A 17,586-nucleotide genomic window follows, 5' to 3' on the forward strand; every position below is an offset into this window, starting at 1 on the left:
GAAAGTCGAAGCCTTCAGTATGAATTCGAACAACGCCCAGTACGAGAGTGTGCTTTCCTTGGATAGTTTGGAATCACGAGGTAAGTTATTTATTTATCTTTATTTGAATGAGATTCGAGCTGAATTTGAAAAACACAGTTTTGAAGTCAGTAACGAAAAATATTTAATGCAATACCATTAACGTAAAATGTGGTGCACGGTATGGTTCTGAGAAGAATGTGTCTCAACATGATCGTATACTTGTTATTATATACAGTTCATAAAATTTCTACAGAAAACAGTTGACATAGAGTACAATCACTGTTTTGACAATAGGTTTTGAAAATACAAACCAAGACTTAATATAGCTACACTCCTTACATGAAATACACTTGTCGTGAATATAGCGGTAGAGTATTCTGAAATATTTCTCGTTCGGATTTAAAGTATATGCTAAAATAAAAAGTCTAGATACTTAAATTCAAAATTATTGTCCAAACAGATTCGAACTCGTGTGGTGGTACGTTAAGACTCGATTATGTCTTATATCTAATATCTTGTTTCCTGTCTCAGATTCCCGGAACCGCCGCTGCATTACCTACAGAGTGAACGACGCTTACTCCTCCACCGATGAATCAGAGTCTGACGGTAAGCTGATCACTGATACCTTGAATCAATATATAATGTTTTAATTTTGGCAACGTGATTCATCTGTACTTAAGAATGAGTGACTGAATGAGCGAGTAGATTTTTACGTCGCATTTTGGTAATATTACAGAATACCACGGCGAGGGACACAAGAAATGGGCTTTACACATTGTACCCATGTACAGAATCGAACCCGGGTCTTCGGTGTGACAAGCGAACGCTTAAACCACTGGACTACACCACCACCCAACAATGGATCAAATTTGCCCCTTTGCTTCATGTGCTTTAAGTGAATACGTTCTTGACATGTCCTTTATAATTATGTTTCAGGGTCATCAGCTACATCTGGTTATAGTTCCCGAGCTAGCAGTCCGCTTGATCTGAGCGACGTCGACGACGGTGAAGACGGTGTGGTGTTTGAGAGCACTAAACCACTAATCCACACACTCGAGTACATCCTCTGTGTGCAGGAAATGTGTGACGTCACATTCCTTGCAGGCAAAAAGAAGGAACCCGTTTATGGACTTCAGGCAGTCATGGGTTCAAGATCAAGGTGAATCTCAACTTGCCAAGATATCATTTACAGTTAATGGGTTAATTTGAGAGTACATGGTCATCATTACATAGGTAATATTGAAATTGAAGGGTATGATATCAATATTGTCACTTTTCTTATCTAACCGTATTTCATTGCAGATACTTCTATCAGATGTTCCTATCAAAGAGGAAAACGCTCAAGGGAAAATCTAGCGAGGAAAAGAAAGGCTTTTTCTCTTTCTTTAAGAAAAAGACAAAGAAAACGGAATCCGTGCCTGCAAATCAAGCCTGCAGCATGGGAGACAACCACATCACCATCGCCATCCCCGACTACGATCACGAGGTACTCAGGAGGGTTGTCTCATTCGTTCACCTAGGTCACGTGACAGTGACGACGGACACAGTGATAGGTAAGTACAGAAGTGCCGTGTGACGGTCCGATATGGTCACCTCAGTATGAGAAATTTCCAGACTATTTTTCAATACGTATGGAGATAACTACAAGACGCGCTCCCCATTCCCATGAATAAAATAATCTGATGCTCATAATTTGCGACACACGAGAGTGATGCTGAAGACGTTATTGCATCCAATAGATAGCATCGGACCGTCGTACCCGTAGCTTATACAACGTTTATAGAAAATTTAATTTTTTTTAACCGACATCCCCGTTAAATGCCAATGTTTTTGTTCTTGAGAAAGTTTTCTCCTGTTTCTTTTTGAAAAACGAACTAAACTGAATGTCGCGTGCCTGGTATATAGGTCAACACGTGTGTATACTTGCTGGAGGCGTTGATGTATGCACCCAATTTTATTGGAATATCGCATCGATGGTATAAACAATTTTTCCTTCCAGGTTTGATATGTGCTGCTACTGAGTTCCATCTGGACGATTTGCGCAAGGCCTGCTGGCAGTTCGTGGACGCATGTATGGAAGCCGCCATAATTCCCGAACTTCTCAATTCTGGTGCTATGTACAGGAAACGGCCACAAGTGAAGCTGTTCCTTCAGATGGTGAGTAAATAGAATAGCAGCTGTCAGAAGATATGAGACATGAATAATGGACATCTTAGTAAACAAGTCTTCCCTATATTTTGTACAGTCTAACCCGTTGTATTGTTGTTTTACAGATATCCAAGATGCGATAGTATCCAGAAGATCTCCCTGTGCTATTCCTCGCGTGACTTGATGCCACTTAGTGCTCAAATTGTACATACCACTGAAATGAAATAAATTTATGAATGTACAAACGACTTTGTGTTCTTTTTGCAAATACCTCACGTAAATACGGTCAACTGGAAAGGTGATGGTGTGAAGATTTTTCAAAAACCACTGTCGAACTACTTGCGTATTTACGTCATACCACATAGAAAAAAGCAGGGCATGTTTCAAATTAATCAACCTCATTTGCTTGAAGCTGACAAACATTTCGACATGTTGTATCAAGTGATTTACCTGCATACATGATATGTTCGTTAGTGATTACACACGGACCATATGGCCGAATGTATGCAACAGAACCATGTGTAATACCATTGTATCACAACAGATTAGAATATCTGTTTCACCCATCGTCGCTATTTATTTTATTTTTTCCATGAGGTAACTATACATTCTGTCGTTACCACAACAGATAAATGTCATGTTCCGACAAGCCATGCCCGCTTCGCAGTATTCCTTCTCACATGCATGAAATTGATATATCAAGTATCGAATGAGCTGTCTACCTTCCCTAGTTTGCTTTTCAACATTAGAACCGTGACATAATACCAGCACAGTTGGATTCATGTGATAGATCCCAGTACGTGTTGCTATTTGTTGTCATGTATTATGCTATGATGCCATTGTTCGTCCATAACAGGAATGGACCTAAATAATGACACCTCTTGGACATTGCTGGTACAACAGGAGGGTAGATGGCTACCGGTCAGTATCTGTGGTGGTGTGGTAAATCCATATTTAGACTATCGGTTGACATGCATAACACAGAACACATTATTCAGAACGAGCTCATAAAATAATTGACTTTATCTGAAGTGCACCATTTTTACGGTTTCGAGAGGTTCTCGTGTAACATATCTGCACATAATTCTAGCGACTGGAATGCCAACTAGAATGAATTCGTCAACATATCTCTAGTCCATCTGAAAAATCTGCTATATCGCCCCTCAACCTGCAAATACCACAACCCTTACAAGAACTGAGGCCTTGGGATACCGATCGCTGCTAGTTTACTAACGTTTTCGGCCTTCTGTAAATGGAAGCTTGCAAAACCTGTAAACACGGTGAATCCCACAGTCCACATTGTCTTTCTTCAACTATGTCGTCTGTGATGAGCACACCAAGTGACGTCCTTCGCTGGTTACCTCTGCGGCAACTATTTATGACATAGCGCTTCGTTTTTGCATAGTGTGTTGCAACTAGAGTAACCCAGTTTTTATTAACTCGTTATGTAATAAAATCTTGAAAGTGGGAAACTGTTTTGGACTTACTTATGGCGTTGTTATTACATAGTGAGCTGCCACACACCTCTCTTTCAGACTGCTAAACAGCGTCGGTGTTTTTGAAATTTGAAATTCCTGTGATTGTGCGAACTTCTCATTTGAAGAAGCCGTTCCGAATTTGTGAAAGTAATGTTCTTAAATGAAATAAAGCGATCTTTTCTTAGAGTTTTATGGCCTTCCACGACCAGGTCTGTCTACAACCTCACCCCTTTGAACAACTAACTCAGGGCTTACCCCGGACTCCAGTTTTCCTGACACTGTCCCGACACATCTGAATTCCTAACTAAAGAAGTGTTACACACTCACTGTTTCACATCACGTGCCCACGTGTCAGACTTGCACTTCAATCAAAGCACATGCATTATCACGTGACCATTCGCGAAGATCCGGGTTATAATGATTTCAAGAACAGCATGTTGTAACACATGGTTGGGTCAGACTCACTGACTTGGCTTATGTATGGCATCGTATCACCTTATATATATCTCGCCAGTCGCCTTTTAGTTGTTTAAAACGAGGCTAGTGTTTAAAATGCAAACTACAAACGGCTGTTTGCATAAGTTAAATGCAAGGCCAAGAAGACCAAATCCGTCCACTCTCAGTGTCAAGCATGAAAGAACCGATACTCATGTGTGGTGTGTTAGGTAGGTGTATGTATTGTCTGGGTCTGAGTAATTACCCTGACAGCTGTATAGTATTTGATTTATTATCACATCAAATGTATACAATCTTTTCTAGAATTATTTGCAATCTGTTATAAAACGATACGTATATTCCAAATTATGTTTCGTTTGTATACATTGATTTGACGACGCTGTATCAACATCTGTGTGTTTCTGATGTACAGTGACCAACTGATTCTATCTTGCATGTAACATTTACACTGAAGATATATAGGTGATAAACGTTTTAGACGGGCACGCGGTTCACTTGAAATCTACATAGACGACGCTTTACTGGAGACCATATGTTGGAGTGAGACGGGACATTATGCTGAATGTCAGAACAATGTCCCCCCTACTGGATGTCCCCTCTCTCCGATTATTTTCTGCCAGCTGCTAACCCATATCTTACAACACACCTGTTTCCATACCAGAATACAGACTGAACAATGATCACTGACTGCCCCCTGGATTGGCCACCTTTTCACTGTTTCACGACTTGTTTTCGAATCAGTTTTAAATCAACCCGGTATATATTAAATTTCTAGCATTCCCTTTATTGAATACAATAAGGCATACATGTATTAAAAATGTGAACATTATTTTTGAAAATGTGGCAGTAACAAAAAGATGTAAGATGTTCAGATAATTGCCCCTGTGTATATATAAGAAAAGTACGAATGAAGTTAACCTTGGACTACATTACACGTATGAACTGAACAATGAATACTGTGTTGGTATACATCATTACATGTATTATCCTCATATTTGCTGTTCCCTCAATTTGTGTCATACATAGGAACTCTTTCTTTTGGCTAACAGCGGTGACAGTGTTCACACTTGCAGCCACCATTACAACAGCGGGGGCTTCAAGTACAACTGACATCGACACGACTACATCGGGAACCGAGGCAACCACACTTGGGACCGACACGACTAGACTGGAGGGAGACACAACTGCATCGGAGAGAGACACAACTGTATCGGAGAGAGACACAACTACATCAGAGAGAGATACAACTACATCAGAGAGAGACACAACTACATCAGAGAGAGATACAACTACATCAGAGAGAGATAGAACTACATCAGAGAGAGATACAACTACATCAGAGAGAGCCACAACTACATCAGAGAGAGCCACAACTACATCAGAGAGAGATACAACTACATCAGAGAGAGACAGAACTACATCAGAGAGAGCCACAACTACATCGGAGAGAGATACAACTACATCAGAGAGAGACAGAACTACACCGAAGACAGACACAACTACATCGGAGAGAGACACAACTACATCAGAGAGAGACACAACTACATCGGAGAGAGACACAACTACATCAGAGACAGACACAACTACATCGGAGAGAGACACAACTACATCAGAGAGAGACACAACTACATCAGAGAGAGCCACAACTACATCAGAGACAGACACAACTACATCAGAGAGAGACGCAACTACATCAGAGAGAGACACAACTACATCGGAGAGAGACACAACTACATCGGAGAGAGACACAACTACATCGGGTACTGATGAAACTACGTGGGTCAGCGAGAACACTACACTGGCGTACAGCACAGTTAGCAGTACAAGAAGTGATGGCAACCTGTACCTAGGTGAATCTTTCAATTCCTAATGTTCAACCAGGTATAAACAATAATGAATATTAAACATTTTGGTAATGAGAAATCATACTTTTCTTATATCCCTTTTCTGATAAAAGAAGGATAGATTATCTAGATTCTACTAGTAGGGAAACAACTATGTATGACACGTTTGTTTGATTTGAAAAAAAAATGACTCATATGAGTATTCGTTCCATGAAAGCTGGGCCTTGTCCATAAGGTGAAAGATTGGCCACATCCATGTCCAATCCAGATTTAGTGTTCCCTTCTCGCTTATCTGTTTCTTCATGCAATACAACCATAACTCGAATGAATCTTGATTAGGCAAATGCAAACACAGGCTAAAACGTTTGGCTTCAATATAGCGATACCCGGTAGACAAGTCCTTTCCACTGACTGAGCCTCCCTATCGAGATACGAAATAGTCGAGTGAAACTGTCTCATCTGTGTCACATTAATAAATATCTATGCATAAATATTCAGAAGCCTTCAGCCCGCCTAGCACATCCGTATCTTACAGTGAGAAATACAGTTCCCCAAAGACAGTTTGGTACGGGTAGGACGTACAGTCAGTCATTATACGGAGGCGATGCGCTACTCCCCATATTAAGCAGGTTCCCTCTTAGACTAACAGCTAGTCTCTGAAATGAACATATTTTACTGAAAAAACGTTCATAGTGAAAAAATATAATATAATGAAATGGAGCCCTGAGACTTTCTTCATTTTCAGAAGCTATGGAAATCTAGACTTGCCACATTTTCTACACTTGCATGGGCTTTCTCGGATATGTATACTTCAGGGTGTGTACGACAGACTAGCTCCCTCTGCGCGCTCCAGCTTGCGATATGCGAGTATGTGGCGTTACTAGACCGGACTTAGTGTACTACCATGCTTGGTTATCAAGAGGTTGACAGGTGTAACGGCTTATTTGGGGATGGTCAGATCGGAACTGTGTTAGTCTTGGAAGGATTATCGGTCACTTACTGTCAACTGACCACCAAGAAAGGTGTGAAACGTTGTTTGTCACCGGAAGTACTAACGTCTAGCCTAGTGCCGTGACCTACTTAGGGGCTCTAGTCAAGCAGCTCCAATATAGATAACTGAATGTCATCATAACCTTTCTGATTGTGTAACAGAGTATGCTCGTGGATTTCAAAGACCGCCCTACGAATCTTGTCCAAAATATTTGATCAGTGTTACAGTATTCCAGGCCTCAGTCAGGTTTACTAAATGTTATATTGTAGATCATCCTCGATTTCTCTAGGGTATATGTTCCGATGAATATAGTGGAGACTCATCGGAACGTATACCACGGAGATATCGAGGATGATGGTAGGTAAGTAGACAATCTGTCTAGGGTTAATCCCTCTACAGAAATCATGTCCTGGGCAGTTTTTTCTTGTGACCTGTCAGAAATGTTTTCTCCATTTGTGAAGAACTGACGTGCTTGGTGTGTTTGTTTAATGTAAGCTCTACAGGTAGAGCAGGCTTCGTTCATCTTTCCACGAAAACCTGGAACATAGTGACATTTGCTGTTGTCAAAATCACATAATGGATTCCACTTTGAGCAAAGGCTATTGAAAATGATCGTGTCCCACGTTTTCACCTAATTCTGTCAAAACTGCTAGTCCCTTCACCACTAAAGCATCCTGTGACGACCAGAAACTCTTCAAATGCTGTCTGTCTATCTACAAGCTACACCGCAATGCTGTCACTGGAAGCTGTAACGACATGATAAAAGTGATGATTTGTTCTAAGTAGCTAACTCACTAGATCACGACCGACTTTAACTTACTCTAAGCATTTCACCCGTTCCTGTAAATGTTAAGGTGAGATCCCATGACATGATAAAACTGAGACGCTGTTCCAAGCAGAGCTGAACCCAACTCACCCTCTCAACCCAACTCACCCTCTCAACCCAACTCACTCACCTTAACGTCCAGGGTGTCATGTTTAGTTGTATTCACGGTCATGCATGTGGACAACTCCCTTCACATGTACATGCATATTTTAAAATTCCTTAACACATTTTTATTTTTCCTAGAAAACGGATCGCCCAAGATCGCTGTGTCGGTTCTCGTGTACGTGACGACGCTCCTATATTGGCTGTAAAAGTAAACTGTGAGCCCACCTCACGGGAAGACTGACGGGACCAGTTCGCCCATGGTACTATCATAGCCTGAACGTTACGAGGATGTTTATCTGACCTCCATTATTTCATGAACAAGCAAAATGTTGCACTTCACGTATGATTTTAAACGATCGACATAATGTAATTTCGCACGAGTTTGCATGTGTGATGTTTGGACACCATTAATTCGTGTTTTTCATGTTTATAGGATTATATAATATAACAAATTAGAGAAATAACTGCACTGTTGCATGTAATGGCGTCACAGATATAGTGTTTCGCCACTTCACTCTGTTTGCAGCATTAGTAATGGAATAAAGACTCCCAAGTCCTCACCAATACCGTGTCACGTGCATGAATTGAAGCCGATACGAGCTTTTCGTATAATGAATAAGCGTAAAGAATTGTTACCGGCTGAATTTGATACCCTCGTAGTGGCAAGTTTGGGATGGGAGATCATGTGATGTTTTACCATGAATATATCATGTTTTAGCAATATTCCAGCAACATCACTGCGGGGGACACCAGAAATGGGCTTCACACTTTGTATCCCTCTGAGGAATGGAACCTGGACCTTCGGCGTGACGAGCGAAGGCTTTAACCGCTTGGCTACCCAACCGCCCCTTTGACCAATTGAAAACGTCTGTGAAGGACAAATTTGGTATTGTCTAGACATAAAACACTATCGCCGACTTGAAAAAAAAAATCTCTGAAAGGTCTCTGAACAGCTAAAGGCTTACTGTAGTAGATAAATGCTGAATATTTCTGAAAGTGATATAAAACCACACCTGCGTACCCTCGGAACATAAAGGACAATGCTGTTCATCGGCCTGGCTTCCTTTCCATTCTAAAGCAAACTGTGTGCCTGCGTGATCATGCACCCTGCAGTCCTGTTATGTTGTCACTTCCAAAACTGAGGCACCGAGGATAGGTTGGGGTGAAATCGGTTTGCACAGTGTTAAATCCTGAAATGAGTAAGTGACAATAAAGGCTCAGTGACATTTCACTACACTAAGCATGGAAACACAATGTCTGCAATGAGAAGTCGTAACACGAAGTGTCAAGTGTGGGGAGCAACAATTAATATACTGAACTGCAAAAGAAACGTGCGAGAAATTGAAATCTCATACAAATAAGCGTTCATATTTATGTTTAAAGACGTGACAAAAAGCCATAGCTGCGTTTCTTTTGTTGTTCAGTATATTTATATGCATTAGAAATTGTCCAGTATTTTGTCACCATGGAATGTCTTTAAACAAGAGAATAGTTTTGGAAGCTAGCAATTATTTGGCTACTCCAAAACAAATGGGCAAGCATATTTGACACAAGCCAGGACGGAAGGTGCTCGAATTCAGGTTTCTAGCGACTGACTCACCCAAACAGAAAATTCTGAACGATAAAAAACTCCTTTCTTACAACAAAGGTAATTCTCGTACAAAACACGAGATTTGACTGCAGTTCAAATATTGTCACGATATTTGTAGTAGGCATTTTACCATTCTGGTCGTTGGTGCCTCATTACTACAGATCTACTTCTAATGACAGTACTTACACTCTAGCCCACACAGAACACACCCCTGGCCTCCCAGTTCACCACACGAACAATGCACAACTGATACATGACATTTTCGACCAGCCCAACTCTTTCAAGCCAGTATTTCCACTACACAGCACAATGCACTTAGGACAACCCTCGGAGCGAAGGTGGTGAATAGCTTGTGGTTAAAGCGTTTGCTCGTCACACCAAAGACCCGGGTTCGATTCCCAACATGCGTACAATGAGAAGCTGTTTCTGGTGTCCCCCCGTCGTGACATTGCTGGTACATTGCTAAAGAGACGTAAAACCGATTTCAATCACCCACTCAACCCTCAGTGCCAATCTGTTTCAGTGTGTTTGGTTGCATTTTACGTACGCCTCTTTAAACTATGGCTGAACAAAAGGCGTGCGTGAGTTTAGTTGTCCTCCGCTCTCAGCAATATTCTAGTTATATGATGGCGGTCTGTAATAATCGTGTCTGGACCAGACAATCCAGTGAACAAAAGCATGAGCATCGGTTTACGTATATGGGAACCGACGGCATGTGTGAACCAAGTCAGCCGATCCCTCTTACGATTAGCCTGGGTTACTGAAGATGAATTATAACCCGGATCTTCACGGATACGTACTAACAAGATGTCTGTGGACTTCACATATTAATAAAATACACATGATAAGGATATGCAACTTTATTATTTACACATGACGTTTCTGGAGTAACACTTGCCCCTTCATCACTCAAATAACAGATTGAGTAAATAGTTACAAAGGTATACATAGAATTTACAGGAAGAGACAGTTCCTTTTACAACGTTTAGTGATAGTATGTACATGAGGCCACAGAGCTGTTTTTACAATAAAGAGAATTACGTTAAAATAGGGCATATACACATGTGTAATGTTTGCACATGTTTACGTAGAGCGAATGTCCATAAATGAAACCAGTAAATATTTCATGATAGAAACTGGCATGTACAACAATAGACGAATGTGATGTGCAGCATGTTAAGGTAAACACCATTGTAGCCAGGAAATCAGTTATACCATACTTTATACTTTAACCAGCTATACTATACCTTACACTTTAATCAGTTATACAATGCTTTATGCTTTAATCAGTTATACTACACTATATAGTTTAATCAGGTGTACTATACTTTACACTTTGATCAGTTATACTATACTTTACACTTTAATCAGTTATATTATACTTTATACTTTAATCACTTATACTATACTTTGTACTTTAATCAGTTATACATGCACCGTACTTTATACTTTAATTAGTTATGCTATACGTTATACTTTAATCAGGTGTACTATACTTTACACTTTCACCAGTTATACTTTATGTTTTAATCAGTTATACTATACTTCTAATTTCATCAGTTATACTGTGCTTTACACTTTAATAAGTACTTCATACTTTCGCAAATTGTTGATGTATATGCTAAGAACATTCCGCTATCCAAACGGTAACTGTCATGTGTGTGTCCATTAAAGTAATAATAACACCACTGCTATAAAAATGACCCTCCTTGTGGAGATTGCTTGTGTACAAAGCATGTAAGAAATTGTTGTCAGTAGTTATATTGTATGTAGTATGGACATGTAGTCTCACGATAATGAATAAATGTCTGTCTGTCTATCCGTCCATCAGTCTGTCACTCAGTTCTCAAATATTATGTCATAATTTAGATATTTATTTCTGCAAATTGGCGATCTAGGCAAGGAAATTCAAGGTCTAGCGTTGTTTCTGAACATCGGAGGACTGGCAATGGTTATCAAAATGTGGTACGACGGAGATATCCAGTACTTCCTGTTAATGACGTTGTTCATTGAGGGTCCCAGGTCAGTACTGTCATGAGATCCAACTTGCATCCCCACACTATCACTGAGCCATCACCAGAAGGTTCAGCTTCATGGTTCCTGGTCAGATGCCGTGTTGCGACTGCAGCCCTAACATGTTTTGTACACAATGTCGTAGTTCACGTGTAGAAGATAGAGGCTTTCAGACCAGTAAATCCAACGCTATGTCCTCAAGCTGCGGTTTTCTCGGATCCCGCATCACGCCAGACGTTCATGTATTTGCTTGCGTGTGAGGAAGGGATGATACCAGCAGCTGTCAACCTTCTGATCCATGGTACATATCAAAACATGAGTCTCATTAAGCTATTCCGACAATGACTTACCATTCCGCCGATCCGAATTTTCGCGTGTGAAAGTGAAAATAGACATCACAAACAACTCTGGTTACACTGAATTCCAATTCCTTGTTTCAGAAAAAAATGGTATTTACAAATGGATTTTAAGTTTAAACTTAATAATACCGTAATTGCATATTTCATGTCGAAGTTTACGCAGCAGACCTTAACTAAGAAATCACAGTCTGTCCCTGTTTGATGACGTCGTAAAATGATTCACAATGCATCTGGTTCACTGGTTACACCTGTTATGTGTTTTATCGCTTATTCAGTGTAGCTCAGTAAAGCACAATGAGACTGATATAATATCAGTTCCGTACCAGACCGCCAAAGTTTTCCAGCGGCAGAGCCTCGTTTTGAGATTTCCGCGATTTACAGGTTTCCGTTTGTTAGAGCTCACTGTACGACAGAGCTCACTGCACGACATAGCACGCTGTACAACGTGTTTGCAAGGATTAGAAGGAGCGTAGGATTGCAGTTTACAAGTGCTTAGACGTATCAAATTATACTGATAAATATTTAGGCATCCAGCTATATGAATTCGTCTAAATATTCTGGACTGGTCATCGCACTAAGCTGCGCAATAGGACTGAACCCAGTAAAGAGGAAACAAGCCTGTTTTGAAATCAATGTTTTGACCACCGAGTTGCTGTGCCGGAAGTATACAAAAAAACAAAAAAACAGCTTACAAACGTTAGCAACTTTCAAAGACATCGGACCCTGCCGCACACCGGTGTTTTCACAAGCAAAAACGAAGCGCTGGTCCACTTGCCATCTTTTAATTTTTTTTCGTTTCCACGTTCCACGTCATGCACACAAAATTGTGACGTCACACTTTTTTGACGTCATACACACAACTAATGTAACCATTGGAGTCATTTCGTGTATATATAACATGGGGGCCGCTGAAAGAAAATTGGCAACAATTTAATTTTGACTCCAAAGTTTGTTACAAATTGATGATATGCTGTTTCCTTAACACTGTTCATGGCTGGGACAATGTAGTAATGTGACGAAACGTTGAATCTAGAAAGCAACAAACAGGAAATCTGAAACTGGTAAACTGACTCATAATTCAACACAAATTCATTATTCAAATATGAAACTAGTAAATTGGTTGAGAGACCAACACACACATTCAGGCTGGTCAAGCACTGATACAAAGGAAACTACTCCACTGAGACAAATTGACAACGCAGTCTGACACAAGGGAGACTACTCATTACGATCCATGTCTTTGAGACTACTCAGCGACATCCTTGTATTGGAATCACTGATTTTGCTGAACAAATCATGAGTGAGTAAGTGAGTTTAGTTTTACGCCTCACTCAGCAATATTCCAGCTATATGGCGGCGGTCTGTAAATAATCGAGTCTGGACCAGACAATCCAGTGATCAACAACATGAGCATCGATCTGCGCAATTGGGAACCGATAACATACGTCAACCAAGTCAGCGAGTCTGACCACCCGATCCCGTTAGTCGCCTCTTACAACAAGCATAGTCGCCTTTTATGGCAAGCATGGGTTGCTGAAGGCCTATTCTACCCCGGGACCTTCACGGGTCGAACAAATCATGAAATAACTCTAACCAGTATGACATCTGTTGATCAGATAATGATAAATACAGTGCTTTCTGTCAAGAGAAACATTAAAAATGGACAATCAAAATCCAAAAGCAGGCCAATGCCTGAATGTCTGCCTGGAACACACACTGAGTGTAACAGCAGATAGTTACAATGTAACATTACTTGCTGAAAGTAATAAGAGCTGACCGGGTATATTATTTGCTGATGGTAATACAACACACAGCTTGTCATATATGTGCAGTAAAGACACTGCATGGTTCTTAAAAAATAGAGCAAACTTGACAGTTCCAATAACTCAAATTGATAAGTGAGGTATATGTACATTATGTCAGTCTTATCATTATATAACAATATATCACTGTGCTACTTCATCATAGAACTAGGTTACATTTCTATCATGTACAAAGGACACCTTCAGAGTTACTTAGATCAAGTAAGTTAAGGACTGTCAGTATAAGTAAGCAAACCATCAACATGGTGATGTGACACTAACAGAGAGAGTGAAACATGAGTAACAGTTATAAAGTTAACCTGAAGTATGACATTGAACTTCCAGTACAGCAACAACTACAGGACTTATTTTGTTTAACTGTCGGTAGAAATGAAACAGGTTAACACATGGTACAGAATATTACATTAGGCTAATATATATAACTGAATATATCAGCAATATCTGGCTTCATTTCCTGGTTGTGTTACATCATATCATAGGGGGTGGTTTCTCTGTGATGGACTTTAATGCTTTAGCACTTAGGCTTGCTCCAGAAACCCAAATGGACTGGCTGGCTGGCTCTCCAACTAAATGCACTAAATACTGCTTCTGATTGTTTACTAATCTCTGACCCAATACTCTTTTGATTTCATGGTAGCCTTTACTGTCACTGTCCACAGTACTAAAGCCACTGATTTCTAGAGGGTCAACATGATCCGAGTCTCTGTATTTTGACGGGTTTCGCCTGACACGAATGGGACGAACAGGCTCAAGGCTGTTTTCCCTCTGCTGCTGAACAAGGTCCCTGCTACACACTTGAGTGTCCGTATCCGTGGTCTGGAGTTGATTTGGGTCAATATATGTTGAAACCTTAGTGACTAGTCCATCAAGAAAGTATGGCGATGGATTAGGTGCTCGAACATAGGCCATCTTAAGTCTGTTGATGTGAACAAGCAGGGATTGCTTGTGCTTTGGCTGTGGATCACGAATGTTCACTAAATGTAGACTTGGTATACTATCAACCACATATGGTCCAGAAAACCAATCTTGAAGTTTCCTACCAGAGCCCACTGGGTCTTCGGATAAGTACACATAATCACCTGGTGAAAGTTTTAGTGGGTTTTCCTTGTCTCTAGTGACAAGGATCATATTCACCCTTATATCTTCTACCTCTGAGATATAAGGCACAATCGAGAATGTTGGTGACAAGTCCAAGAGGTTCTAGGTTGGTGGACCCATATGCACTCTGCCATGGGGACAAAGCTTTAGAGCCAAAACGCACTGCTTTAACTCGTTCTTTTGCTGAAGCGTCACTTGGAAATTCATTAGCTGGATGAATTTGATACAACACATAGCCTATACCCTTGCTAGAGGTATCGACAGCAAGTTGAAATGGTAAGTCAAACCTTGGAAAGGCAATGTCCGGTGATTTCAAGAGTGATTGCTTCATGTCATCAAAGGCTCTTTGATGCAGAGCAGTCCATTCAAACTTAATATTCTTCTTCATGAGTTTGGTAAGTGGAGCAGCCAATATACTGTATTTAGGAATGAATTTCCTGAACCAATTAAAAAGGCCAAGAGCACGCCTCACTTCACTAGCATTTCTGGAAACAGGATAGTTTTCTACAGCCTTCAGTCTTTCTAGGGTGAACGGATTCCAGCATTGGATATCTCATGACCTAGGTATATACATTTGTACTAAGCAAGGGCACACTTTTTGGGTCCAAGTTTAAGTCCTGCTGATCACAAACGGCTGAAGACTTCTTTCAGATCAGATATATGACTATCAAAAGTATCAGAGTAGATAACAGTATCATCAAGATAACACAGAACAGACTTAAAGGTTAAGCCTTTCAAAACTTTGTCCATAAGTAACTGGAAAGTGTTTGGAGCGGTAGAAAGTCCCATTGGTATCCTTTGGAACTGATATTTACCAAAACAAGTATGGAAAGCGGTGTATTTCTCAGAGTCAGGAGAAATCTTCATCTGAAAGAATCCAGATGACATATCCAGGGTAGCTATGAAATCTGGTTTTCGTTCCATAAATGATTCAGTCAGTACTTGAAGATCTGGAATTGAATACCTGAAATCTCGTGTCTCAGAATTCAAGTAGCGGAAGTCACAGCAAAATCCATAAAATAGCTAAACTTGCTTCCTTTGTACCTGGTAAAAGTCCTTTCTTAGAATTGTTCCTCATGGTTACTAATACTATTGGATTGGTAAAAGGAAGATCTCTTGTCTGGCGGTAAGCGGTAAGGCCGCTGATGCTTTGAAATATAATCAGGTTTTAAGTGAATTTTATGTTCAACTAGGTGAGTCAATCCCAAAGCAGGATTGCTAGGTGTCACAAAGATGTCCTTGAAATCATGTAAGCATTCTGCAAGCTGTTTTGTCTGTTTATCAGAAAGGTCCTTTGGCAGCTCAAAATTTGAGATAAAGTCATCAAACTCAGATAAGGAACTTCCCTTTGACTGTATTCGTTCGTTCATTTCAGTTTGTGTCTGCTCTGGTGGACTGCTTTAAGTAGCATGGGCACAAGAAGGGTTTTCCTCTTCAGTGCATTGGATTTCAAATGTACTGTCAAAAGCTGTAAATATTGCTAGAATCTGTCCTTTGCTAACAGAAATAGCACTATCTGTGACATTAATCAACTTCACAGGTACCTTGCGGTTCTGTGGACAAAAACAACTGCCTTTGCAACTAGAAGGTCCTTTCCTACCATAGGTCACAATTTCTTTGTTTGCTGGAACTGTAAATGAAATGACTTCCTACATCTGATCTTGGCACTTGATTTCCTCACTTTGCATTGGCTGAAGTCAAGTACAATGCTCTTTGATATGAGATAGCCTGTTCCCAATATAACTGGATGAGAAGTCTGTAATAACACATGAACTGTTACAAAATGTTTGCCATGAGGAGCTGAAATCTTCAGTCTAGATTTCCCCAAAACTTGAACCATCTGGTTGCTGGCAAGAACTACTGATTCAAACCCAACTGGGATTATTGGTTTCTTGTCACACTCAGGGATGAGATCATAAAACTCCTTTGACACAATGTTAATATCACTTCCGGAGTCAAGCAAAGCTGAGACTTCGAAGGAGGAAAAATGAACAGGCATAAACATGAAAGTCTTTTGGAGAGATTCATTATCTTCTGCATCATTCTCATATGGCTCTAACTGAGAATAGCAATTGTCTTTTTCTGAGCTGTTGGCTGATCCTTGGACAATACAATTATCTGAATTCTGATTGTTGCCACTTGTAAACAAATTAGAGTCTGATTGAATATGATAAAAACTGGCGCTTTCGCAAATACCAACGCTGTGCGCCTGAGTTGCTTGTTTGGGACTGTCTAGTTTCCCTGTCCCATGTCTTTGAAAGTCACAAGTCCGCACTTCCTTGTCGAGTGACCATTTTGATGACAAACCTGGCAATAGAGATCCAGGCGTCCCCTGAGATTGTCTGGTGAATTACACTGTGATTTAGTGCGACCGGTTCCTTGACTCTTGAAACAAGTATCAGCACTGGGTGGTTGATTTGTTGATCCACTTCTTGATCCTTGATATCTATGACTTAGCCGATAGTGATGAGCTGTGTTTGGTTGCCATTGTGTACTAACTTGGAGTTCATGCACAGTCTCTGACAGCTTCTGTATCTCTCCCCTTAGTGTATCCATTTCTGATCTTCCAACTGAAGCAACATATGGTATGGTTGGCTGAAAAGCATAGCATGATAGCTATCACCTGCATTGGTCAGATGTTTATTCAGGCTAGGAAAGATGGTTGAATCAGAACGACAACCGTAAACCTCTCCCATTTTGGCTGAATTGAGAGCTGCCTGGTGACTGATAGGGTGTCCAGCTCGTACATAAAAGCTAATCTTTCTGGTAGGCCCTCCACAAACTTGGCCAAGATGTCCCTGTTAGATTTGTTTAATTTCCTTCCCTTTTCCAG

General features: G+C 40.4%; 2 protein-coding genes across 2 annotated transcripts; both read left to right on the forward strand.

Annotated features, from left to right (window-relative positions):
* Positions 1–19: 19 nt before the first annotated feature.
* Positions 20–2,190, forward strand: LOC137262272 (serine-enriched protein-like). Its single transcript, XM_067800085.1, has 5 exons — positions 20–80; positions 553–627; positions 958–1,180; positions 1,324–1,574; positions 2,021–2,190. The coding sequence occupies exons 1-5, from the start codon at positions 20–22 to the stop codon at positions 2,188–2,190; spliced, it is 780 nt and encodes a 259-aa protein (XP_067656186.1).
* A 2,088-nt stretch (positions 2,191–4,278) lies between these two features.
* Positions 4,279–5,973, forward strand: LOC137260797 (mucin-21-like). The gene is made up of 2 exons (XM_067798362.1): positions 4,279–4,312; positions 5,153–5,973. The coding sequence occupies exons 1-2, from the start codon at positions 4,279–4,281 to the stop codon at positions 5,971–5,973; spliced, it is 855 nt and encodes a 284-aa protein (XP_067654463.1).
* The last annotated feature ends 11,613 nt before the right edge of the window (positions 5,974–17,586 follow it).

The sequence above is a fragment of the Haliotis asinina genome, chromosome 14, assembly GCF_037392515.1.
Source record: "Haliotis asinina isolate JCU_RB_2024 chromosome 14, JCU_Hal_asi_v2, whole genome shotgun sequence".
Lineage (NCBI taxonomy): Eukaryota > Metazoa > Mollusca > Gastropoda > Lepetellida > Haliotidae > Haliotis > Haliotis asinina.